This window comes from Mustela nigripes, chromosome 7, assembly GCF_022355385.1.
Source record: "Mustela nigripes isolate SB6536 chromosome 7, MUSNIG.SB6536, whole genome shotgun sequence".
Lineage (NCBI taxonomy): Eukaryota > Metazoa > Chordata > Mammalia > Carnivora > Mustelidae > Mustela > Mustela nigripes.
In genome coordinates this window covers 130,275,737-130,302,711 of record NC_081563.1, presented here as the reverse complement: position 1 = coordinate 130,302,711, position 26,975 = coordinate 130,275,737, and the positions used below count along the sequence as shown (strand labels likewise).

Below are 26,975 nucleotides of genomic sequence, written 5' to 3'. Positions count from 1 at the left end.
TTTTAAGGTGTTTCTCCGGGCCAGGAAAGCCCCAGACTCCTGCCCCCGACCTGTTAGCAGCTTTCTGCCCCTGACAGGCTTGGGCTTTAGGTCAGACAGGCCTGGATTCAGATCCAGTTCTGCATTGACTGTGTGGCCCTAGACAGTCTGCCAGCTCACACTTCCGGGGACCCCCTGGTCGCACGAATGACATGATGTGGGCTGAGGGACCGACAGGCTGAGGCGAAGGGGTGTCCCCGGCCCAGCAGCAGCTCGCCACTCACTTGAGGGATGTCAGCCAGATCTCTGTGTTTCAAAAGAAAAAATGTCATGTGAAATCTCCTGATTTTTAAAGGCTGGCAACTAATTCATGATTTAAAAAAAAAAAAAATTAATCCCACAGAGCCAAAGAAAATGGGTCTTCGAGCCAGAGCCAGAACCCATTTTGTGCCTCTGATGCCTACAAACTGCCCTGCAACCTGCCTGGCCCCTAGTAGGTAGTCAGCAAGCATCGATGGTTCATCTTTCCAGAAAAACCTTCCCTGGCATCATCAACGTGCATTTCCACACAACAGCTTGGGAAGGAATGCTTCTTAGGAGGGAAATGAAGATATGAAGAGAAGAGCTGAAAATCTGGAAGGCTCTAAAGGGAGGGAGGAACTGCAAAGAGGGAATTCCTTAAAAGGATTTAAAAGGATTTTATTGGACATAGTTTAGCACAAGTCAGGGATAAGATCAGGCAGTAATGTAACTCCTGGGCACAGCAAGTGAGTCTGTGTCGGGGAGTGAATTGGGGGGTGTGGGAAGAAAGGACTGTCCCTACTGATGGTCTCCATCCAGTGATTTGGAGTCTTCTGTCCACAGGTCACCCAAACACTTGACTCAAGCACATAGTGTTCTGATAGGCCCAACCCCAAGAGACAGTACCCCTCTCCCAGGGGTGCTCATAAGGTCCAGCTGACCCTACACCCCCACTGGATCTCATCGATCATGTGGGTTTTGAAATCAGACCCAGCTGGGATGAGCTTCAAGTTCTCAACATCAATGGTTCTCAAAGTCCCAGACTAGAAGCATCAGAATGACCAGAGAACTTACTAGAAGGGTCCCACCCCAAACCACTGAGTCAGAAATCGGGCGAGGGGTGGGAGGTAGCACTTCTGTCTTTGTCCTGTGCTCTCCAACAAGTCATATGCGCCCCTGGGATGATCAAATCTACCCTCAAAGGATTGTCCTGAGTGTTCCTCCTTCAATAATTTCAGGAACCTGGTCTGTCTGTGCCTGGCAGTGTGGAAGATGCTGGAAGGCTAGCACATCGATGGAGCTTCGTGTCTAGTCGGGAGACAGACAATAAGCAAGGAAAAAAAGAAAAGACATAAATGCCCATTTTCAGACAGGAGAGGAAGACAGGGACCTGAGCTACCACAGAGGGCTTGTTCCTCCAAGTGTGCTCCGGGGACCACCTGACCGCCAAAGCACATCCAGACAGGAAGACCTCTCGTACACACCCTCCGCAGCACCTCTCTCTGCTGTCCCCGCTGTTGCCTCAAATATGCGTCCCTCTCCTTCCTGCTGCAGGGTCATTGCCTTCATCATTCCATCCCCCTGGAGAGCTCTCTTCAGATCCTCCTCGTTCACGGCTGTGTAAATGTTCCCTCCTCAGCGGTCTAGCGAAAACGGTCTCTCCCCTCGCTGTGTAACCCACCCCCAGCTCTGGCTTCTTCCTTGCCCCCCTCACAGACTGCAATCATGCTTGTCAGCGGTTTTCATGATTCAGCCAGAAGGTGAGTTCTTGGGGACAAGTCCTTGTCTGTTGTGGTCACCTCCGCGGCCCCAGGAAGCCACTGTTTGCTGAACCGACACTAGAACCCTATTTCTCTTCCTTAAGTCCCAGAAAGCGTGGGCGTGCACCTGCCGAGGCTGCTCCCGTGGGAGCTCTCAGGCCCCGCCCACAGTGGGGTTTCTTCAAGGCCTTTCTGGGTTCTCCGACGGCGGCGGGAAAAGGCGGCAGAGACTTACTTCAAGGAAAAGAGGAAAGGACCCTAGGAGGCTCTGGAGAAAGCCGTCCAACCCGACCCCCAGCAAATGCGCAACTCCTTCCAATTTCGAAGCGAGCCATCGCTCCCGACCGGCTGCCCGTGCACCAAGGGGTGCTGGATCCCGGGACCCCGGGACCCCGGGTGTGAGTGCCCCGCGTCGGCCAGACGTGCAGGCGGCCAGACCACGGGGACCAGGAGGGAAAGACGCCTGACGGGGCAGGTGCCGTCCCTAAGAAGTTGACGCTGCCAGGCGCTTGCAGCCCCTGGCCCGCAGGGGCACGAGGACCCCGCGGGAACAGCACACGACAGGCTACGACATGTGGCCCCCAGAAGGCTGAAGGGCGCGCGGCCCCGGGGCCGCGGAGCGTGGGCACTTCGCGTGGCACGTGTAGACCCGGGGCCGTGACGCGAGGGGTGCAGAGCCACTGGGGCCCCGGAGCGCGGGGCTGGGCGGGGGGGGGGGGGGGGGCCCGGGGGGGGGGGGGGCGCGCCGGGGGGGGGGGGGGGCGGGCGGCGCGCGGACGGCTCCGGGGCGGCGAGCGCGGGGGAGCGCCGGGGTGGGCGGCGGGCGGCCAGGCGGCCCCGGGCGTGCGGTCCGGGCCGAAGCGCTGCCCACCCGGGCGCGAGACCGGCCGGAACCCGGCGGCAGGGCGAGGCCGGCGCCGCGCTCTCCGCCGCGCGCCCACTCTCCCCGCCCCGCGCGCAGTCCCCTCCCTCCGTCCCGCCTCCTGCCCCGTCCCTCCCTCGGCGGCTGCGGCGCGGCGCTCCCGGCGCACTCGGAGCCCGGCGGGGACCGGGACGCGGAGGCGGGGTGGCCGAGGGTCCGAGTGCGGGAGCTGAGCCGGGCCCGGGGGCCGAAGTTTGCCCGCGGCTCCGGGAGGCGGCCCGGGCGGCTCCCAGCCCCTGCTCGCGCCCTCGCCCGGGACCCGCCGGCCGCCCGGGGGGACGGCAGCCGCGGCCGGGCCAACTCCGCCGCGGGGACGCCGTGACGGGAACTTGAGGTGGGAACTTTGCGCGCGGCGGCCTCGCCGAGCGCCGCCGATCGGCCCCCAGCGCCTGTATACTCGGGCTCGGGAATTGGGGGCTGCACGTGGCCGTGAACCCTCGGCTCCCCTGCAGGGGCACCGAAAGCCGCGGGGCGGGGAGGCGGGGGCGACGGGGGACCCGGGAGCGGCTGCGGGCGCCGGCGTGGGGCGTGCTCGCCGCGGTCACGGTGCGGGTCCGGCTTCAGTTTTTTCCGAGCCATCTCCGGGGTGCGAAGTGCTGGACGTGCTCCGCGGAGGTGACGGGGCGGGGGGCGCCTCCTGGCTGTGGCAGAGGTTTCTGGATCCCGGGGGTGGGTGGGGGGAGGAGGGAGTGTTGGGGGGAGGTGGAAGAGGGGGCGCCCACCTCTGGCCTATTCACTCCATCCTCGGGCACAGAATAGAGCATCTCCACCAGCGGGCTTTATTCATTTACTCCTTCATTCATTTACTCAGCTAGCTTTTATGGAGCGCCCACTGTGTGCTAGGCGCTGGGGATTCCAAGACAGCTGTGTTCACTGGAGGCTCTAGCGTCTTCTAGGGAAAGTGGGTGGCCGCCTCCTCAGCTTCAGGGGCTCCATACCCGGGAGGGGCTCAGCCTGGATGGACCGGAGTGTTTGGGTAAGGAAGGAAAAGAGAGAAGTTCTTTCATTCATGGATTGGACAAAGAGGGGTTGAGCACCTACTATGCACAGCTCACTATGCCAAGGGCCCAACATGCATTATTTCATTCATTTAGGGAGCAGTTAGTAAGGCGTTGAGCTGGGACGAGAACACTGAAGCAGAGGGATGCAATCAGAGGGAAGCATCTTGCAGTTTAGAGAAGAGTAGGGGTCAAGCCCAAGCCCTTGCCTTGAGGAGGTCCGGGGCTGGTCCGGGGCTGGTCCGGGGCTGGTCCGGGGCTGCCCGGTGGCTGACTGCAGCAACCCCCAGGTGTATATGCAGAAGCAGAATGGCCTTTCCTCCATTCATGGAATGCAGTCATCCCAAAGAGAGCGGGACAGCTGGACTAGGTTCTCAGATAGGACGAAAATGTCTTCAAAAACCTCCTTAGGGGAGGCTGATCGTGGAGAGGCAGTGTTGAGAAATACTGAGATAACCCGACCAATGAAGGCAGGCTCCCACCAAGAAGGGTTTATTAAAGTTGTCTGTTCACCAGGCATTTTCTGAAGCACTTACGGGGTGCCAGCCACCAAAGTCACCCAGAGGATGACGGACAGATGGGGACATCTCTGTCGCTGGTACCTTGAAATAAGGGCAGGGGAGGTGCCATGAGGAAACAGGAATTGCTCTGATTCATTTTGGGGTGGAGGGTTCCTGCCTTAATGAATCTAACCAGAGGTTTATTCACTAGGGTGTGTCTGATACCCCACACATGACTGCAGTCAGAGTCCCTGTGGGGAGAAGGTCTCCAAGGGAAGTCTGACCTGCTGGGGCCCCGGGACCCTGTGGGCCATGTGGCCAGGGCCCTTTCTCTTTCTTGAGTGGATTTCTTGGGTTCTCCCAGACCTGAGCTTGGCCCTGGTATCTTCTGTCTCGGACCTCTGCAGAGGCCCCTCCCGAGTGGGGAATGAAGGAAGGTGTGTCCAAAAGACAGGCTAGGATGACCCCTGGGGATGGACCTTATGGGTCATTCCCTAACACAGCCCATTCCAGTGGAAAGATGCCTGTCATGAAACACGCTCCAAACCTGTGGGGAGCTGTGAGTAGGCTGGAAACAAGGCAACCTTGATCTGTGTCCCAAAGTTTAAGAACCCAGGCTGGGGGCACCCTGGAGCCTGGTCAGGACAGCGGGGCCCCAGCAAGAGGCTTGCCAGATGCCCCCGGGGAATGTGAGAGCAGAGAAATGTGTCCTGGATGCAGGACATAAACACTCAAATCAGAATGAAGAAATTAATCCCCCGCACCCCGAAAAAGTGTCCTGCCTGGGCTGTCTGAATACATCATGAAGCGTCAGCACTTCTTATGGCCAAAGACATGGGGGTCTGGGAACCCACTCTTGGTTGATTTGTTAAACCCAGAAATGGAGTCCCTGGGTGGGAAATGGTGGCCTCATAGAATGAACGAGAAGGGGTAGGCAGGGAAGTCTAGTGGTAAAGCACTCAAATCACTGTGGGCCGTTTTGATGACCTAGACAGTATGTGGTTAACAAAATCAGGGCACAAAGGAATGTGCCACAGACAGAACCTGCACTTGGCCTCAGATTTGTCCCTGCTCTCTGGGGACTTTGCCCCACACCTGCGTCTCCCCAGGCAGGCAAGTACAGCCAGGCTCTCCCTCCTTCCTCACGGGGCCACCACAGCTTACCACGCACGCTGCAGCCTTAATGCTTCCTGAGGCCTGGAGGGACTGAGAATGCAGGTGTCCCCCTCCAGCTGCAGGGGGTCCACGATGCTTCCTTCCCCCCGGGGCTGGTTCCTCCACTGACGCCTGCGCTCCCAAGTTTCCCCGTTGCAAGGAGGCAAAGAGAAAAGGACCCTTGGCTCCCACCCCAAAATACATCCCGGTCGAAGGCAAATGTGCATTTGCTGTTATTTTGCCAGAAGCAGAACAAGGAGGCTCCAGAGGCCACTTGGTCTTTTTATGGAGACTCTGGCACATTTTCTTTTGGGGGGCAAGTGGCGATGGAGGGAAAAGCCCGGCTCCCAGCAGCTACATCTTCGGCTACATCTATGTCTTTGGCTCCCAGCTCTCGAAGCAGGGCTGAGATCCTTCCGGCGCGGTTGCGTGGTGATGAGGATGGACAGCAGGTAGCTAGGCAAGACAGATTCTCGATGCGGGTGCTGCATCTCGGGGCGGTCCAGCATGCTGGGACCCGGGCCAGCCTACTGGCTGGATCCATTTTGATTAACGTTTTAATTGGGAATTAATGCAGCATGACCCGCCTCTGAGTCAGCCCAGGCAGGAGCCCTAACCCTGACAGATGAAGCCACGCTGGCAGGAGAAGGCATCGTGGGGAGATCTCAGAGTGAGGGAACGTCACAGGCTGAGAATCCTGATGGGAGAGGAAGAAACCAAAGCCCGAGCTGCTCAGGAGACAAACGCTTTTCTTTTAGAAAGTTGCCTTTGAGCTTGTGTTCATTCCCTCCTGTCACAATATTACCTCCACGTTAGTGGCTTAAAGGAACACAAATCTAACATCTTACAGAATGAGGGATCAGGAGCCCAAAATGGGACTCCCTGCCCTAAAATCAAGGGGTCGGCGGGGTCATGTTCCTCCTGGGGGAGAATCCATTTCTCTGCCCTTTGCAGCTTCTGGAACCTGCCCACACCCCTGGCTTCTGGCCCCACATCACTCTGACCGCTGCTTCCACTCTCCCATCCGCTTCTCCAACCCTGACCCTCCTGCCTCCCTCTTAAAGGATGCTTGTGACTACATGCACCCCTCCCCGATAATCCAGGATTATCAAGATAGTCATATTTCATCAGTCTCCCCAGCAAAATCTCTTCTGCCACATAAGGTCACACATTCTCAGGGTCTGAGGATTAGGACATAGACCTTTCTCGGGGGGGGGGGGGCATTATTCTGCCTACCACAGGGGTATGCCTCATCAACTTATGTTACAGATGGGGAAACAGAGGCTCAGCTGAGGGGGTGACGACATCAGTACCAATGTGAGAGGAGAGCCAGCACCAAAGTCCCACTCTGGAAAGTGTTTTCCACTTACATGCCTCCTTTAAGAAAGGAAATGTGAGGGGAGGTGCCAAGCTTGCTCCACAGAAGCCATTCTAGCCTAAACACGGAGCCCTAATATGTGCAGACACAGCTCCAAGTGCTCACAGATAATGTGATGGTGACTCCAGTTTGTAGCTGAGAACACACAGGCACTGAGAGGTGAAGTCATTTTTACAAGGGTGCACAGCGAGAAAGTAGGGAAGCAGGCAGGCCAGCCGGCGGCCCAGATGCCACACCCTCACCTCTGACATTGTTTACGGCACCAGGAGAGCTCAGGAGAGGACAAAGCAGGAGAGCTCTCCGCCCGGAGGCCAAAATGGCAACTCAGAATTTGACAGCTCAGTGGTTTTGTGGATATCTTGCTCTGCTGTGTGCAAATATACACTAGCAATCAATGTGTTTCCCCCAGCCACGGGTGACTGCCTGCTTCTCCCCATCACAAAAGATTTTCCAAAAGCTCATCCATAGACACAGAGAAGAGAGACCCAGTCCCTAGGTTGCGGCAGGAGGCAGAGACCTCCCCCTTCCTCTGGGAGCTAGTAATCCAGGGAGACGGTCAAATGCAGATGTCAGAGAGTCCTATAGGCGTAGACTGATTCTGGCTTTGTCACTTATATCAGCAGAGTCCTGAGTTTTTATTTAGCAAAGCCTTGATTTCTTCATCTATAAAATGGGGGTGTTAGTGGTCATGCCTAAAAGCTCACTGGATGAAGGCTCTTAGCACAGCGCATAGCACTTGGTATGCAGTTAAGGGTGGCTGTGGCTGTCGTCATTACAGCACGGTGAGGGAGCATCCCCCCTCCCACTCTCAGAAGAGGGACAGAGAGCTACGACCCAAGGGAGGGGCACAGGGCAGGAAGAACAGAGTCCAGAGAGACCCATGGTTTGTTAAAAATACCAGGAGGTATTTTAGCAGTTCGGATCAGTGCACACCAGTTTATGGAACCCGCTCATGACCCTGACGGGAGGTGGCGATGAGGGTCAGCGATCAGGTGACACTGCTAATCCCCGCAGCAACCTTCCATTCACCAGAGCCTCACAAGAGCCCTGTGAGCTGGTCATGCTTCTCCTTTAGGGAGAAAAGAGGCTCAGAGGGGGCCAGCGACACAGTGGGTGCAGATGGCTGTCTCAGGCCAAAAAGTCATTAGCAGGAGCAGCTGCGGTGGCCAGACCAGCCTGACCTGGACCTTCAGCCCATCCCACGCTCCCCCCCCCCCACCCCCAGGTCTAGCCCCTCCATTTGCAGCCGACGCTGACCGCACAGCAGCCTCTGCCACTCAGAACTCCTTACGGTTTTAGTGACCATTAATCTTGGAAATGAGTACTCAGCCCTCCGTCAGAGCTGGTGCACATCATCTTCCAAGAGGAGTTTCAGCAGTTCCATGGGCTCCCAAAGGGGAATTTGATCGAGGCAGCCCCAAGGCAGAAGGAAGATTTTTCTCTCAGAGCAGGAGGGTTTCTCCTTCTCCAGTGAAGTTCCCCAAGATTGGGACCCACAGAGCTTTCCAGGACCCCCAAAGTGTGGAGAAGTTGGTCAGGGGGTTCCCCACCAAAGTCCAGAGCCGCTCTTGAAGCCCCCAGCCCCGGAGGGGGTGTGGGCTACAGGTATTTAAGGCACACTCTCTTTTTGTCTGTCTTGAACTTGAGCATACGTGAGCATCTGTAAGGGAGCCTGTCAAAAATGCCAATTCCTGGGCACCCCCCATACTCCGGGATTCCGACTACAAAGGTCTAGGGATGGTCCTCCGAATCTGTGTCTCCCCTGACCACTCGGGCCATTTAGAGTCTGGTGGCTTGGTTGGTTTCCTGCTCTTCATTTTTCTTTACCCGGATTAAATCCCAGAGTTGTGTTAACCACACTCCTCACTTCCTGCCACTGTTCATCACTGGCCTGTGCCAGGCTGTTTTATTCATTGTTTTCTCATTCCACACACCCCCCTCCCCTTGCTTCTCCTGTTCCCCTGCCCTGCCAGCCACCCTTTCCGTGGTGGATGTGCATCCTTCCTTGTGCTTGAGTCTCTGTCAAATTTGTAATGTGTGTGTGTGTGTGTTCATTTACATAAATAGCATAGTGCTATAAACTTCTGTTTCTTTTGCACTCGGCATCATGCTTTCAAGATCTAAATGTGTTGCTAAACCTACATCTAGTTCAATGCTTCTAATTCCTATGCGACATATAGGAGTCTACCATCTGTGTCTACCACGACTCACTTGTCCATCTCACCCCACCCCCATCCCTCACCTGCCCACCCCTGCCCCAGCCCCAGGATGGACACCAGGGGACCCCAGGCAACACAGGACTGGCATTCTTGTACTTGGGTCCTCTCTTGGATCTGAGTCCCCAGAAACAGACCTCGAGTCAAGGTTCTGCGTGCAAATGATATATTATTGTGTCCCACACCCCCTGTGGCCCCAGGTCTGAGAAATACACCCAGGACTGGGATTGCTGGCTCTTACAGCAGCAACACCCTTGCACGGGGCAGTACTTCCTCCAGCAGGGAGCTCTGGGGCTCAGACCAATGCCAGGTTCCAATCCCATTGGATCAGATCAAGAAAGGAGTCACCCTTGGTAGGTGGAGAGAAAGATGACAGATCTCCCTCATAGTTAAAAATACAGCAGGTGTCTGTTGAGGGTCCACTGTGTGTCAGGCATTAGGCTAAGCACATAACCCAGGTCATCTGCCTTGGTCTTCACCATGACACAGGGAGGTAAGAACTTTTCATATCCCCATTTTACAGATAAGGACAGTGAGTCTCAGAGGTAAGACATGACTTGCCCAAAGTCAGAGTGACTGGCCTTGAACCTAGGTCTCTAGGTTTCAAAGTGCATGGGCTCTTCTGCTCCCCCGAGTTGGAGTAGTCAGCAAGCTGTCCCCCAAGCTGGAGTGGGACCTGCTTTTTCTGAATCTCCCCAATATTGCTATCTTAACTGAGCAGCTGAAAACAGCACAACCTCCTTACCTCACGTTTTGGGAGACAGAAGTCTCAAATGGGCCTTGCAGGGCTAAAATAAAGGGATCCACAGGCTGCATTCCTTCCTGGAAAGTCCAGGAACCAGGCCTTGCCTTTTCCAGCTTCTAGAGGCTGCCTGCTGTCGTCGGCCTGCGGCCCCTTCCATCTTCAAAGCCAGCGGTGGCCGGCCGAGTCTTCCTCACACCGCATGGTATCTGAAATGCTTTCCTGCCTCTCTCTTGCATCTTTTAAGGGCCCTCATGATGGCGTGGGCCCCCAGAGAACCCAGGATCATTTTCCCATCTGAAAGGCAGCTGACTGGCGACCTTAATTCCTCCTCACATGTAATCTAACCAATTCACAGGTTCCAGGGATTAGGATCAGGGCATCTTGGTGGGGGCACAGCACTCCCTCTACACGTCTCCCTAGTGGGATCTACCTGCACTAGCCAGGCCCGGTGTGGAGTACAACTTCGACAGAAAAGTGGGTGCTGAGTGCTTGGTGCTGGGCACCGGGAGCACCTCAGCCTCTGGGCTCTGCCGTTTCTCTGCTAGCCTGGCCCTCCTGTCCTCTGCAGCTCAACCAGGTCAAAACTACCAGCTGAAACACACACACACACACACACACACACACACACACACACACACCCCCCCCCCACCCCCACCCCCACCCCACCCCACCACCCCACCCACCCCCTCCGTCCACCATCCCACAGCCAGCAAGTGCTGCCTCTACAGGAGGCTCACCAAAACGCCCCCTAGTGTCTCCTCTGTGAATGGCACCACTGGAATCCATTCTGTCCCCTTCACCACACTCCTCTCCCACAGCAAGTCTTAGCAGCAATTCCTCCAAAGTCCATCTGGAATGCAGCCAATTCTCAGTCCCGCTTCAAGCCTTAGCTGACTCTTTCAAGAATGACTACAGAGAATTCCAGCCTGGTTTCCCATAGTCTACTCTTGAGGACCACCCCCAACACCCGACTAAACCCCAGCCCCTTGTCATGGCCCACTAGGCTCTGTTCCATCTGGTGTCTGCTTTCTCCCACTCAACTTCTCCCACCTTCCCCTCACTCACTGCACCCAGCCACTCGGCCTTCTCTTGGCTTGACCACACAAGCCCACCCGCAGATCAAGGAGCAAGCTCTTCCCATTCCCTCAGCCTTAGACACCCTTCTCCAGGTCCTCATAGGGCTGGCTCGTTCCCATCCAACCTCAGCCCCAAGGTTGTCTCCTCCGTGAAGCCCCTCCCAGACCACTCCAGCTCCTCTTGCTGTCATGTTCTTGCTCTATTTCCTGAAATGATTTGTGTACTTACTTAGAGACCACCTCTGCCACTAGAATGTCCACCCCCGGAGGACAAGGGCTGCGTCTGTCTTGGTCTCTGCTGTGCCTGTAGATCTGGCCCAGACCCAACACATGGTAAGTGTTGAATGACAGCTCAGGACTCCTTGTCATCTTCAGTATCACAGCCCCTTTCTCAAATGGCTTTCTCTTCCCAAGCATCCATAGACCCTCAGAGACAAAATCACTAAAATCCATCATGCTCTAGGACTGACAGACCCAACACTGTAGAGAAATGTTAAAAGACCAAACTTCTCATGAGGGTATCGGGCTGGGTGAAAAGTGACATTGGTTTCTAGAAGCAGGGCTTTGGGGCCTGTTTGATTTATGAACTTCGCCCAAGACTCTAGAGTCTAGCATTCAGAGCCATCCCCCCTCTACACCCATCAAACTGGGTGTCCCCAAAACCCAAGGCCAAGGAGAAGTGTGCCCATTCCCCATCTAGCAAATCCCAGCACCTGGCCTCCTGTGAGCAAGCAGCCTGCGCGACGCGGGTTTTCTCCTCCGTGCTAAACGGTATGCTGGGACAGGATAACTTTGCACATAAGAGATGCTGAGCCTTTAACTCACAACTGACAAGGGTCATAAGAGAAAGAAATGAGGGATCGCTAATTGGGGGAGTTCTGTGCCAGAGAGAGAGCTGGGAGCTTAAAAGACATTCTGTCTGTAGAGGTGATTACAGCTGAGGGAGTTTCACAAAGGCTCTTCCAGGCTTACAGGACCAGAGGAAGGTTCCTTTCCTTCTGTCACCATTCTTGCCAAACAGAATGTCACTTTTCCTCTTGTCTCTGGTGGCAAAGATAAAGCAGCTGAACTGAAAAGCGGTACCACTCATGTGAAGTGCCTAAAAGGGATTATTCTCACTCCTCCAAGGGATTCTGGCAGGCTGTGCCCGAGGAGATGGGTTCCAATTTTAGGTGAAGTTAAGAAACATACTCAACACTCTAAAATCAGATCATTTTCATTTCAAGCACAGGTGCACTTAGTTTTCTAGAACCCAATCTGTGAAACCGTAGCTTTCCCCAGAGATAAATGAGTGGAGGCATGATTTGTTTTATGTACAAGAATTTCTCTTAGGAAGGATCGTGTTTCGATGGACCTCCCCACCCCGGCTCCTGTTGAATACTTTCTTACCCATACAGGGGTGTGTGTGTGTGTGTGTGTGTGTGTGTGCACGCGTGCGTGCGTCCTCATGCATTTTCCCTGCACGTGTCCATGGCACAGATCTACACTCAGGGATTAGAAATGGAATTGATAGACTTTGCTGGTACCACTTGTTTCCATGAGGGACTGGGCTGGGGGGAGGGATGATGAATTTTTAAAAAGTAGAGTATTAGAATCTTACACCCTTTCTATAGATCTGCTTCATTCTGGAGAGCTCGGTGGCTATGATCTGGGGGTCTCAAACTCAAAGGCCTACGGGGGCTAGGAGCGGAACATCCAAGAGTGAAGGAGAGTGGGTATTAGGGAAACAACTGGGAAGGGTGGGGATTGTGGTAGATTGCCACGTGTATGCCCTGCCTATGGGGAGACAGTCATTCCTCAGCTGGGATTTAGGCCACGTGTTGCCTAATAGTCTGATTTTTCTAGAGAAACCAAGAATATACATTTTTACAGAAAATGCCTCAATTTTCAAAATCTCCTCCAAGCCAGGCATGATATCTGTGAACCAAATTCAGTCTGCGAGCTCTGAATGAAAAAGCAACATCATTCTAGTGGCACGTACCCCTAGTTAGCTTTGAGGGTTGGGAAGGAAGGAGCCCGTGTAAATGGGTATTTTGACCTCCGGTTTTCAGAAGTGTCTTCCTCATGTTGGCCTCATTCAGCAACTCATTCGGCAGCTACTTCTTTGAGCTTTTACACTGCTGGGCACAGAGATTCAGAGCTGAGCAGAGCCCGGTTCTTGCCCTACAGAGCAAGCCATCTCGCACAGGAGTCGGGCTTGCATAGTTATAGTAAGGATGACAATCAGATACAGGGGTGGGAGGACTTGATTTAGAGGGAAGAGCCAAGGAAGGCTTCCTGGAGGAGGGGTCATCCCTGTCCAGCTCACCCCATAGCCTCAAGTTGTTGGATGGTATACGGGCAACTATGGCACTATTGTGATAATCGTGCCTTTCTCCAGACCCTGCCTCTTACTTACAGCTGATGATACAGGCTTTCCACTTATGGAAACAATACAAGGAGTGCCTTGAAGGTAAACACAAAGAGTCATAATAGACAGCAAGGACCAAGTGCCTCCTGTGGGCCAGGCACTGTGTTAGTAGATGCTCTTAAGCACATAATTCATTCAATCTTCTCAACAATCCTACAAAGTAGGCGAAATGGCTGTATCCACTCTACAGATGAGGAAATTAAGAAGCATGCCCAGGCCAGGAGGCTCCAGAATCTGTGCTTGTAAACACAAGTGCCTGGAAGTCCAAGTTCAGTGTGCAGCTGGGGCTGGCTTCGGGTGTGGACTCTCTTCCTGGCTTGTAGGTGGCTGGCTTCTGTGTCCCACTTGGTGGAGATAGAGGGAGCTCTGGTGCCTCTTCCTCTTCCCATAAGGGCACTGACCCCACCCCTCATGACCTCAGCTCAAACCTAAGCACCCTCCCCTCTGCCTGCCTATACTGACCCACAGGGGTCAGCACCGCCCCGCCCCCCGCGCCCCCGTGAGTTGGGAAGAGGAGAAGGGGGGGCACGGTTCTGTCCCCAGCACCGAATACCGGCTGAATGGGCACCGTCAGCCCAGACTCCGGCCTCACTGAGGGTCTCTCTTCCCTTCTCCACCCCAGGCGCGAGGGGGATGTGAAAGCCCAAAATGACCCTCCTACCGGGAGACAACTCTGATTACGACTACAGCGCCCTGAGCTGCGCCTCGGACGCCTCCTTCCACCCGGCCTTCTTCCCGCAGGGCCAGTCCCTCAAGGGCGTCTTCTACCGCCGGGCGCAGCGGCTGCGGCCCCGGCCCCAGGACGCGCCCCGCCAGCCGGGCCAGCCCGAGGACCGGCGGCGCCAGATCATCATCAACGTGGGCGGCATCAAGTACTCGCTGCCCTGGACCACGCTCGAGGAGTTCCCGCTGACGCGCCTGGGCCAGCTCAAGGCCTGCACCAACTTCGACGACATCCTCAACGTGTGCGATGACTACGACGTGACCTGCAACGAGTTCTTCTTCGACCGCCACCCGGGCGCCTTTGGCACCATCCTGACCTTCCTGCGGGCGGGCAAGCTGCGCCTGCTGCGCGAGATGTGCGCCCTGTCCTTCCAGGAGGAGCTGCTGTACTGGGGCATCGCCGAGGACCGCCTGGACGGCTGCTGCAAGCGCCGCTACCTGCAGAAGATCGAGGAGTTCGCCGACGTGGTGGAGCGCGACGATGATGATGAGCCGCTGTCCAGCGAGGACCCCGACAGCGAGGGCCCGGCCCAGGGCGAGGGCCGCCTGGGCCGCTGCATGCGGAGACTGCGCGACATGGTGGAGAGGCCGCACTCGGGGCTGCCCGGCAAGGTGTTCGCCTGCCTCTCGGTGCTCTTCGTCACCGTCACGGCCGTCAACCTGTCCATCAGCACCCTGCCCAGCCTGCGGGAGGAGGAGGAGCAGGTAAGAGCCACAGCTGTGTGCGGGGGAGGCTCGCTGCTGCTGCCGGGAGGGAGAGTCTCTGAGTCCAGGAGACAAAACAGTCTGCTGGACCCCTCTCTCTGGAAGTCCGCCTCCTTCATGCCGGCGCGGTCACCTCCACCAGGAGGCCTTCCCTGACTGCGCCGGCTGAGCAGAATCTCCAGTCCCTTCTGACGTCCCCTTTACACGTATGTTGTCCACCTCCACCTTCAAACACTAGCTCGAGCTCGGTGCCTGTCGTGGTCTGTGTTGTGCCCCCAGGGTCTAGAACAGTGTGGAGCATGGACGAGGCCCTCAGCCACTTTGTGGAAGGAGCAGATGAATGAGTCCAGGAATGATGTGATGTTTATTGTGCCTGCCCCTGAGCCAAACGCCGGCTACATCAAGAATTATCTCACCCACATGAGCCCTATCTCAAGCTTCCTAATTCCCTTGTTTAAAAATATTCCAGATATTTTCTGGGTTTTGCATATAATTTTTATTGACAGCTGTGCATGTGTGCATGTGTGCTCAAATAGCGAACATCTCTGTGTTAAGCAAGAGGATGTAAAATGTTTACTCCATGGCCTGACCGAGGTGTGAGGTCCGTTCTCAGGGGTAGCACTCGGCAGGCAGCTACCAGCAGCCAGGGGCTGGGCCGTGGTTCTCTCTACAGCTTATATTCTCAGTGACTCCCAGCAACCCTAAACGGGAAGCGTTCTCATACCCAGCTGGCGGATGGGAACAGTGAGGCAAGGCAGCATGCCCAGACACAGGTCTGCCTGAGTCCAAGGTCTGTGTTCTTGAACAAAGAAGTACGGGTCCCACATGGTAGCCTGGACTTCATATACCCCCACAGAAGTGTGTGATTGGCCCACACTGTGCTCCCTAAAAATTTCACTTGGTTGCCAATATTCAAAAGTAAAGCATCTTGCATTTAAAAATTCAAACTGTCAGCTCCTCAAAATGTATATGGTCAGGTCCCCTGGCCTGCTGTCCACACAGCAGCTCTGGGTGGGAGCTGAGTCTGTGGGAAATAGTTCAGCTTCCTAATATATGAGACTTTGGGGCATTTAAGTTGGGAGCTTTTCCCCACATGGGGGTGGGGAGGGGGGGCATGGCAGGTTCTAGAAGCAAGTGTTAAGACAGACCAAAACATTCAGACAAGTACAAATTATATAAGCAATGGAGAAATAGGTATGCTGTATGAACTCAACATGAATATCATGCAGCCAGCATTTATTGAGCACCGGCTGTGTACCCTGCATGTGCTGAGTGCTTCACAGGAACTCTCTGATGGAACATTGGAACCTCTCACCAGGCGAGGGTTTTTCCACATACATATATAATGCAGGAACAGGTGGCAATGGCTATTGCATTTATAACACATGGAGAGGCGATGGGTTTCTGACACTTTTTTATACACAGATTTTTAAAGTATTATAAAAGTAACACTCAACCAGTAAAATTAATTTTTGATGAAAAGGGGGAGTGATGAGGAGGGCAGAGCTAGAGCCCAGTGGCCTGAATTTGATCCCACGTGTCCACTCTGGCTGCACATCTGTGGGCAAGTTACCCTCTCTGTTCCTCAGTTTCCTCACATGGCCAGGGGGGGCTACACCAAGTCTCACTTCATGGTGTTGTGAGGAATCAGTGAGTGATTCCCTAGGAAGTGTCCAGAATAATGGCCAGCGCTGGAGCATGCAGGCAGTGCTAACCATCAGGGGACGTGCACCCGCCAAAGAGAGAGAGAGGAAATGTTTGTCATTTGAGACCTTCTGGTCTCAATTATAAATTTTTTCTTGGCTCAGCATTGGCAATTCTGACTTTATCAGGAAAATATTAATAAAGCTACTGTTTTAGTCACCTTCTGACACTTGCTTTTTTTTTTTTAAGGACACAGGTTTTTTCCTTGATTCAGTGATAACGCTGTTCTTTGACTTCATTTTGGAGACCAGTGGGGTTCACTGTTTCACTTGCTCCTTGAGCACACGTTCGAGGGCCCGCTGTGTTCAGGCATCGCCTGGCATGCAGGGGGACCAGAACAAGTTCCAGCTGCAAGGACTTCAGGTCCCATGGAGGAGGGTCAGTGACACCCCTGTGACCATAAGTGTGAGTCACAACTGAAGGGGGCTCTTATGAGAGGCCCATCAACTGCATTGGGGATACGAGGAGGAGGCCCACTCCAGGAAGGCCTCCTAGAGGAGGAGGCTTCCGATCCCAGAGGGCTGAAACCTCATGGCCCACTGAGTGCTAGTTCATTTCTGCAGCCTCTAACTTATTCCTAGAGAGAGAGCTGCTAACACGGCTCTCATAGAACCCAGCTGTGCCCAGGAATGACAGATGCCCCAGGCTAAAACCAGGTGTGCCTTTCTGCTCTGTCACAGGCTGCTTTGAGATTGAGCTCCAAAGCCACTGGGGACGGGCTCCCATCCAGTTCCATGCCAGACAAGAGGGACCAGCGGGCAGCCCGCATGCCAAATGCAGCACAGAGACATGTTCAACATGTTCGAACCACAGAGTGTTCTCTTTGTATTGATTTAAAACCCAGGAGATTTCATGCTAAAGTCCACACTTCCAGGCTCTCTGAAAACTTCAGCGTGGCAGCGGCCTCCAGCCTGAATTCTCCTGGCGCAGCCATCAGGAGGTCCCTAGCAGGACAGCTGCGCTCTTTGGCTGGCCTCCACCCTGGCTGGCCCAGCTCCCTCGGGTTCCCCTTGCCCACCTGGCCCTGAGTTGGCACTCCCATCTAAACACCAGTCCCATGAGCTTCCATCTATCTTGGTGACAAATGCGAATTGGTCACTTGTCGCATGTGGGGTTGTTCCAGGCACCGGTGTCCTAAGAGCGAACAGACATAAGCTGCTCCTCCCTGGGGAGCTCTAATCTGCTGGGACAGAAGAGCAGGGGAGGCAGAGGGTGGAAACATAATAAACATGATACATAAGTAACTTATAAAGCATTTTAAACGATGAGGAAGCCTCTGAATAAACAGAGTAGGAAAAGGACACTCAGGGTAGAAGATAAAGGGAGAGGGGACTGGTAATGGAGGGGGTCGTGAAAGGCCTCCTGGGGAAGCGATATTGAAGCAAAGAGCAGGAAGAAGGGAAGGTAGGGCCATGGGGGTATCTGGGGGAAGAGGACCCCTGCAGGGGGAGCAGAAGGTCAAGGCTTGGCTTGGAGGTAAGGGGAGCCTGGGGGCGTGGGGACAGTCTGGAGAACACGAACACGGCAGGCAGGGGGCTAGGAAGTGGGAGAGGTGGCGGCCAGTCCGCATGTGCCGTCGAAGGACTCGAGCGATCTCTCCCGAGCCATGGAGGGTGGCGAGCAGAGAAGTCACGGGATCTGATTCACGTTCTCAGCATCCCTCTGTCTATGTGTGCGGAATAAACCGTAGGGACCAGGGATCCCGGGAGGGAGGTGCCTACAGCTGTCCAGGCAAGAGAGGATGGTGGCTGGACCAAGGTGAGGGCAGCAGACAGAGGAGAAGTGGTTTGATTCTGGAATCGTTTTAAAGGAACAACCAAGGTGATTTCCTGAGGACTATGTGAGAGGTGTCAGAATGAGGCTGAGAATCCCATCCTGAGCAACTGGAAAGGTGGGATTACTAAGAAGGGAAAGCACTGGTGGGCGGGTGTGCAGGAGACACTAAGAACCGCAACAGGCTAAAGCTTAATTGCTTCCACCCCCAAAAAACAAATGATAACTATGTGACATGATAAAGGTGTTAGCTTAAGGCTATAGTGGTAATCTTATTGCAATATATAGATGTATCAGATCAACATGTGTACCTGACACCGACACAATATCATATGTCAATTACATCTCGGTAATGATAATTAAAAAAAAAAAAAAAAAACAGCAGCCCGGTTTGGGACATGATGAGTTTGAAACGCCTATCAGACACCCTAGGAGTGACATCCAGGAGGCAGTCTATCTGGGGTCTGGAATCCGGGGGCGGCAAGTGGGGGCTGGTGAGAGAGAGAGATGAAGAGGGGGGTCATTGCAGGGACCTCAAGCCCTTGGCCTGGCCACGCCCCCCCCAGCTGGGGATGTGAGCCTCACTAGGGCAGGGTCAGGGCAAAGCACACCAGTCTGGCTGGTGGGACCACTGACCTCTGCCCCAACCTCCCCCCTCTCTCCCAGGGCCAGTGCTCGCAGATGTGCCACAATGTCTTCATCGTGGAGTCGGTGTGCGTGGGCTGGTTCTCCCTCGAGTTCCTCCTGCGGCTGATCCAGGCGCCCAGCAAGTTCGCCTTCCTGCGCAGCCCCTTGACGCTCATCGACATGGTGGCCATCCTGCCTTACTACATCACCCTGCTGGTGGACGGCGCGGCCGCGGGCCGCCGCAAGCCGGGCGCGGGCAACAGCTACCTGGACAAGGTAGGGCTGGTGCTGCGGGTCCTGCGGGCGCTGCGCATCCTCTATGTCATGCGTCTGGCCCGCCACTCCCTGGGGCTGCAGACACTGGGCCTCACCGCCCGCCGCTGCACCCGCGAGTTCGGGCTCCTGCTGCTCTTCCTCTGCGTGGCCATCGCGCTCTTTGCGCCCCTCCTCTACGTCATCGAGAACGAGATGGCCGACAGCCCCGAGTTCACCAGCATCCCCGCCTGCTACTGGTGGGCCGTCATCACCATGACCACTGTGGGCTACGGGGACATGGTGCCCAGGAGCACGCCCGGCCAGGTGGTGGCGCTCAGCAGCATCCTCAGCGGCATCCTGCTCATGGCCTTCCCCGTGACCTCCATCTTCCACACCTTCTCGCGCTCCTACCTGGAGCTCAAGCAGGAGCAGGAGCGCGTGATGTTCCAGAGGGCCCAGTTCCTCATCAAGACCAAGTCGCAGCTGAGCACCATGTCCCACGACAGTGACATCTTGTTTGGAAGTGCCTCCTCGGACACCAGAGACAACAACTGAGCCCAGAGGACATGACCCGTCACCACCGCCACCACCAGGAGCTGCCCTCCCTGCCCCCTCCCCCAGCTCTGCCTGCCCTCTGCGGCTTGAAGCTATGACCGTTGCTCCCAGACGACTTCGAAGGCACGTGCGGCTCCGAACGCAGCCCCGCATGGGACCGGCTGGAACCACACCCCAAGAAGGACGTCTGCAACAGCCACAGAGGGGTCCCCACCGCTCCACCTCCACAAGTGAAGCCGTAGTGGTTCAAGAGCCCAGCACACAGCTGTGTTGCCCCCCACCCCTCGCCCCGCCCCATATCGGTTCCCCCCAATAAGGGGATGGCTTTGTTCTTTCTACCATGTAAATAACATGCCCAGCAAAGACTTGCTTTGTGGGTCCGCCCGGAGGAAAAAGGACAAATGACACCAGGAACGTGGGTGTTGAGTGTGGATCGTGTGCAATTAAAGAAAACCGATGAAAAAGAGAAAATGCCTTCCATGGGGCTCCGAAGAGGGGAAGCTGTTTGCCAGCAAAGCCAGCCCGCGGGGGTACTGGGACCACATCTGGCCTGTTTGCTTGGGTCGTTCAGGCCTGGTGGGGCCCAGTGGGGTTAGAGAACAGGGAGAGAACAGACACCTTTGGGGAAATTGTCAGTAAACACCGCGTTCCCTTCCTGCTTTTCTTGGATTCCTCCTACCTCCTGGTCTCTCTTCCTCCCTCTTTCCTTCTCTTCTGTCCTCTGTTTGCTTCTTAGGTGCTTTAGGGTTCTCAGACTTTTCCCCCAAGGCACCCCAATGGTTCAGTGGACACCAAGGGGCCTGTCCGCATTGCCAACTACAGGGGTGAAATCACTTCATTTATCTTTTAAAAATACTATGGATTTTCTTCTCTATTCCATATTCATTTTAACATTCTTAAAAAAAAAAAAAAAATGCGTTAAATCACCTCCCTGGATATAAATCTAAAGCTGGAGTGGGGTTGATGCTTTGGAAGGGTGGGTCATAGGCCCCTCGGCAGTCTGGGAACCACTGTCCGGGGCCCCCAAGGCCTCCCTGTGCCCTCCAGAAGCCTCCCGAGCACCCTCCCAGCGCCCTCCTGGCTACAATCTGTTCCTGATGCACGTTAGAGACGGCCCCTACCCCCCTCACCCCCAACCCCCGCCAGCCAACAGATTCACTCAGCCCGAGGGCTCCAGAGCCCTTCAGGGCTAGGACAAGGAGGCGGCTTCACCCCCAGAATGAACCACAGCCCGGCTTCACCCCCACGGGTACAGCAACATGGCTTTCTTTATCCCAGACCTGCTGCTGCCTTGGCCGTGACCCCTCCCTTGGGCCGGCAGCAGGAAGCGCGCTCTGACACAGATCTGACCATCTGACCTGGTGACCTGCGTCCACCTGGGGCCGCCCATGATATGGAGACTAAAACCCAGATGCCCTGAGGGACCTGGGCCCTGTCCTCCCCTCCAGCTTCATCCCGGCCTGTCTGCTATGCTCACTCCACGCGGCCACAGGGCCCTCCCGCTCTGCCGACACACCCAGCCCCTTCCCATCTCCGGCCTCAGGTCGGCAGATCCCTCTACCTGGAATGCCCCTCCCGAAGAACCCTCCACAGCCACCCCTCTAAAGAAGGCACAGCAGCCCCTCCGTCTAACTCCTCCTCCCCCGCTTCGTCTTCTTCATCGCCCTGTCACCCTTCCAAGATGCCGCGTGTGTTCCCTGCCACTCGGTCACGGTCTGTCTCCTGCACAAGGTCAGTGCTACTCTCGCGCTGTGAGGCCCTACGGGGCAACGCCGCTCACTGCTGACTCCCAGCACCGAGCCCTGGGCCCGGCACCTAGTAGGTGCTTCCGAAATGTCTGGGGAGCAAATGAATGCGGGGAAACGGGAAAGAGGACCAGAAAGCAGAAAGGCCTTCGAGCATGTCTTCTCTCTGTGTTGGGTGGGGAGGCCTGGAGATCTCAGCACCATGTACTGCGAGGCTGAGTGGAAATATCCTGTGAGTCACGAGGGTGTCGTTAAAGGCTCCCCTGACACCTGCTTCCCGTGACTCACGCCTGAAAAGGAAGTTTTCCGACTAATTAGCTCTACCTTCCCCAGCCTGCTGGGTGTCACAGCAATTGGGCCCTACCACCATGGTAATAATACCTTAGATTTGTGGGATGACCTTTCTTTCTCCCTCCAAAGTGGCTGTGAGAGGCAGGAGACAACTGAAGATGCTAAACAGAGAGAAACATGACAGAGGGCCGTATACAATGGAGCCCTGGAAAACTCAGTGGAGTGGTAAAGCAAATACGTCTCGAGGTGGAGGAGGGTGCCCCAAATGGGCCAGCACTGGCAGGGGAGCTGGGCCCCCCACACATGGAGGACAGAGCCTAGCACTGTCCAGAGGAGGAGCTGGGGTCATGGAAGGGTTGAGACTTCTGCACCCAAGACACCCAGATGTAGGCACCCTCCAGACCTCCCCTGAGGGACTGAGGACCTCTAGACACCTCTAGACACCCAGAACGTGGCGTAGGGTCTTTGGCCCTAATTAAGAATTAAGAGGCCTTGGAACTCCTAACCAGCTGCTTCTAGGGCAAAAGGGACCAACTTAACAATGACCACTTTTGCGGTTTTTTTCTGGCAATGTGGAATCTGACGCAGAAAGCCCAGCTGGAAATCACACTGAAAAACAACCCCACTCATTGAAGCGTGGGGGCAAATTCCTTGCCCCTGCCCTAATGGGGCTTCCCTTTTGACTCTGGTACAGGCAACAGGACCTATACAGCTGGGAAGGCGATGTGCGAGTCACGGCTCTAGGAGAAACAGCAAAGCAAGCCTTTCCAAATTTGTTTTATTTCTTGGGTCCCATGGTCATCCTCCATCTCCGATTTAGCTCTCGGTGCCTGCAGGACTCACTGCGGGGGGCTTGGGAGTGCAGATTTAACAGCCCGGATTCTCGAGCCCTACCCCTGAGCACGTTCAGGACTTCTCTCCTTGCACACAGAATGTATAGGGAAGCCAAAAAAAGACCCAGTAATCAAGATCAATCATATTTTAATGCAGCTTTTTTTTTTCATCAAAATTAGGGGCACCAGGCTGGCTCAGTCAGTGGAACATGTGACTCTTGATCTCAGGGTTATGGGTTTGAGCCCCACGTTGGGTGTAGAGATTACTTAAAAAAAATAAAATCTTTAAAAAAGAAAAAAAATCAAAATTAATGCCCCAAATCCACAATGAACAAAATATCTGAATTTTAGGTAAAGATGGGCTCTGCCTTTGCACTCGCGTGATTCGGCCCCATGTGTTGCTCCCTCGTTCTGATCCTGCCCCGCCCCCCAGGCATACCCTGCAAGACCCCTCCAACTGGCCTAGGGCTAGTCATCCAAGAAGGGCAGGTGGGAGCCGTTAGCCAAACTGGCACCTACAGCTGCTGGGGCATGCGTGCCCATCCCGCTGAGGGGGATGAGGACAGGCACCAAGACCACCTCCCACCGCGGAACCAGAGCCGTGTGAACTGAAGGTGATAACTTCTGATGTTGGTAAGCACAGTTACCTGGTGAGGGGTGACTGGGACCAGGGAGCGGTGGAGAGAAGCCACTTAAGAAAGTCAGGGAAGGGGGCCGCCTGGCTGGCTCAGCCAGAGGAGCATGTAACTCTGGATCTCTGGGTTGTGAGTTCGAGTCCCACATTGGGTATAGAAATGACTTAAATAAATAAAGTGGAGGGGAAAAAAAGAGGGCCAGGGAAGGTCTCTCTGAGGAGGCGGCCTCTATCTGAGAGAGAGGTGTGGACAGCAATCCAAGCCGAGGGGACAGCCCAGGCAAAGGCTAAGAGGTGAGGAAAATGGAGACGTTGTCCAGTTGTCAGGGGAGCACGTGGGCATGGAAACTCATCCCTGCTGGGCACATCCTTCCTCCCAGGGAGAAAACAGATCTGCAAAGTGGACACTGAGCAAACATTTCCAGCGAACTTCCTCCGAAATAGTCTTTGTCACAGCAGATGGGGACAAGACAACCAAAAAACCAGAACCGGACCCAGCCCCTGCCTCAGAGATGCTGATAATCTGATGGAGGACAAGGCACGTGAGAACAATGGGCGTGCGGGCCCGGGGCTGTCGGAGCGTGGAGGAAGACAGACGTCAAAGAAAGCCTGGTTTCCACGCAGATTTCCATTTGCTAAAATGGCTTCACGTGTGTTTTCCTTCCGAAACCAATAAAGTGTTCCTCCTACCGCACGTTCTGTCTCTCCCGCTCTGTCTCAGACCTCTCCCCATCCAGGCCTGTCAGCTTATAACGGGAATCTGTCCACTTGGGTCCCACACTGGGGCAGCCCCCAGCCTCTCGGTCCCGGATTGTTGCCAGAGCCTCCCCCCTGGTCTCCCTGCTCTCCCACCTCCCCTCTGCACAGCAGCAGAGGAGCCCCATTACAACCCCAGTCAGATACCGCTCCTCCTCCGCTCAGAGCACCACGCTTGCCACACCGTGGTGACAGCTCACCCACACACTCTCAGCCCTACCTCCCTGACCTGCTTCCATTGTCTCTCCTGTAAGCTCCGCCAACCTCTTCTCTCGTCCCGGAACAGACCAAAAACGGTCCTACCTCAGGGCCTTTGCCCTTGCTGTTCCTGCCACCAGGAAGGCTCTTCCTTAGGTCATATCCACTCGCTCCCTCTCTTCATTCAGTTCTCTGCTCAAATATCACTTAAACAGGGGGACCTCATCTGACCTCTTCCCCCAGGCCTGTGGAAAGACCACATTCCCAGAACGCCCTCCAGTGTCTTTTATTTTCTGTGTTCTGATGCTTTGATAGCTGAGGACTTGCAGACCGTAGGAGGACTGCCCCTCCCAGGAGTCAGCAATTCCTAAAGATGAAAAACCATGCACCCACAAATGTGCTTTTCCCATACAGAACAATCCAGACCCTACACCCAACCACCTCCTTTCTCAGGCTCTCACACACTAGGACACTCTCCACCTGCCCTAATCACCCCAGGGCCAAGTACACAACCAGGAACAGCCCTCATGCCCCAGAACCTGCTGAAATCTTCCAACTAGCCAATCCTAAGCCTGCTTGTCTGGCCTCGTCTCTTCCTTCCCTTAGAGGTCCCAATAAAGACTCCCGCCACAGATCTCCCCAGCACCACCTCTGTCTCTGACCAGCTCTGGTGCTTTCCCATGCGCCCCCTGCCCTCCATTTTGGGGTGTGCCCCCTCTTCTTGGGAACTGTGATTATAACAGACTAGCTTTTCAATGGCAATTTCTCCTGATCTTTTGGCCTCCTCATTCCTGAATGACAATAAAATCTATACTTGAAAGCATCCAGCCCCCTTACCCTGCTTCCTCCTTCTCTGAAATGCTTATTATCATCTGACACATTGTATATTGATTTGCCCATGGTCTTTTTCTCTCCACGAGATGTTTACCTCCATGAGGGCAGGGACCTTCACAGGAGTATCCCTGGTCTAGGACAGCAGCTGGAACATAGTAGGTGCTCAGTAACTATTTGCTAATCAATGAATCTGTAAATCCCTCACTCTATACAGAGTCTTACCAAACATATACACATAGCAGGCAACCTGTTCATACACATGGTGAAATGAACCTCATTAAAGTCTATTCCTATGTGTTGACACCACAGTTCTGGAAGGCAGAAAACCAACCCCAGCCCCCACCCAGGTCACCCAATGGTTTCTGCTTGGAAACAATGCCTACAGTGTGAATTTAGTCCTCCACCAACATGCTTGAATTTTGAATTAAATGTATGAAAAGATGCTCTGGGACTTTGTTTGTAACCACAAAACAGAGCCTGAAAGATGTTTTTCATTTCCTTTTCCGGAATGAATGTGCCACTTACGCAAAGGACCTATAAAATCCAAATTAATGAATTTCTTGAAGTAAATTTAAAGCCATCAACTGTCCTTGCTTTAAGAAATAAGGGGGAGGGGGGAATGTAATAGGACTAGATCCCAAGTCTCAGTTACTGGTTATTAGGGGTTTTTTTTCCAATATTTTATTTATTTATATGAGAGGGAGCACAAAGGCAGGGTAGGGTGGGGGCCAGAAGGAGGGGGACAAGCAGACTCCCTGCTTAGCACGGACCCCAACAGAGGACCGATCCCAGAACCCTGAGATCATAACCTGAGATGCTTAACTGACTAAGCCACCCAGGCACCCAAGGTTTATTATATATGCATGGGACCCAGGAAAAAGTCACTAGAGTCATTCTCTGAATGACAAGTGCATTTAAGAGGTGGCTAGAATTGGTGCTAAGAGGTGCTAAATGGACAGAAACTGTTTCTCCGTAAAGTTGATTAAACAGGATCTGCCTCCTCACCTTAGACGCTCAGAGGTCTTTTGCAATTGGCATAAAAATGACTCAGCAGTGACAGTCAGTCAAGGGATCTGGGGACAGTTGTGGGGAAGAGAAGGGAGCCTGCAGGAAAGAAGTGATACCTTTATTCTCTTGCCCTCTGCTCTTCAGTCTCATGCCATCAGGGGCTGCTGGGCTATGCTTTGCTTTTAAAAGAGAGTAAATCCAGAAGTCCAGCCAAAAGCCCCAAACGCTGAGACTAATGGTCTACAAGCAAGCATTTGGAATGGGCCCTCCAGCCTCCTCCGCATACATAAGGCAAGAGCCCACCTTTGCCCAGAAATTTCAGGGCAGGGTCTGGGACAGTTAGGAGGACACTCCTCGCCCTTAAGGGAGTCTAACATATTTGCCTGCAGGGACATCGGAAAGATCTGGAAGGTAAGTGACAACCACACGTGTCTGTGATCAGTGCTCAGACTTCACATCCCCAGTGTTTGGGGGCAGATGCCGCTGGCTACCTACGTGAAAGACATTTCCTTCAACTTCCTCATCAGGAGCTTGGGCTTCTGCTCTGTCCCAGAGTTCATGCCAACCACGGTCATCCCATCAACATTTGCCCACGAGTCCTGGGAGTGGGTACATGGCCCAGTCCTGGCCAATGAGGCCCCAGAGGAAGTCAGCCTGGGTGGTCACATGACCCGTTCTGCCCCATGAGACCCCAGAAGTCGGCCTGAGGTTGCTGCCGATGTTTTCCCTCAGATGACAGCAAGCCCTTTTGTCCTCTTTCCTTTGTCCTAGTGTCCATTGTCCTTATGCCTGGCTCCTTCCTTGTCCCTTGTCCTGGTGCCCAGCCCCAGGTTCTGTGTGTTGTCGTGCCTCAAGACAGCCCCCTCTCCAGGGAATCACAGCATGTGGAGAGGCCTGTGAGGTCACACCCCTCCCCTACTGAGGCATCTCACCCAGCCAGTGACCCGCCGACTGGGACATGCAAGTCCTTTGCCTAGAGGCAGAACGTGTCCTGGGATGGAGCACGAGCGTCCCGGCTGCCCGTGGAGTCAGGCTGCAACCCGACTCCGGCTGGACCACATCCTCATTTCTCCTTCCCACCCAGACCCCCTCCCTTGCTGGCTTCTTTTGAGAGCACACCTGATAACTCACAGGCACCTCCGTCCCCATCTCAACCCCCTGCTTCTGCTTCTCG

General features: G+C 54.7%; 1 protein-coding gene across 2 annotated transcripts; it reads left to right on the top strand.

The window, feature by feature from the left end:
* Positions 1-2,780: 2,780 nt before the first annotated feature.
* KCNG1 (potassium voltage-gated channel modifier subfamily G member 1) lies at positions 2,781-23,709 on the top strand. Of its 2 annotated transcripts, XM_059407232.1 has the most exons (4): positions 2,952-3,016; positions 10,984-11,083; positions 13,783-14,588; positions 18,732-23,709. In XM_059407232.1, the coding sequence occupies exons 3-4, from the start codon at positions 13,809-13,811 to the stop codon at positions 19,500-19,502; spliced, it is 1,551 nt and encodes a 516-aa protein (XP_059263215.1). In that variant the 5' UTR covers positions 2,952-3,016; positions 10,984-11,083; positions 13,783-13,808; the 3' UTR covers positions 19,503-23,709. The 2 variants fall into 2 exon arrangements, with proteins under 2 accessions (XP_059263214.1, XP_059263215.1); XM_059407231.1 differs by lacking the exon at positions 10,984-11,083 and having other exon boundaries at positions 2,781-3,016.
* The last annotated feature ends 3,266 nt before the right edge of the window (positions 23,710-26,975 follow it).

Excerpts from the sequence above, each read along its gene's own strand:
- KCNG1 (XM_059407231.1), top strand. The coding sequence starts at position 13,809 with ATGACCCTCCTACCGGGAGACAACTCTGATTACGACTACAGCGCCCTG. Across the intron at positions 14,589-18,731 it reads TGCGGGAGGAGGAGGAGCAG|GGCCAGTGCTCGCAGATGTG; the intron begins GTAAGAGCCACA and ends CCTCTCTCCCAG.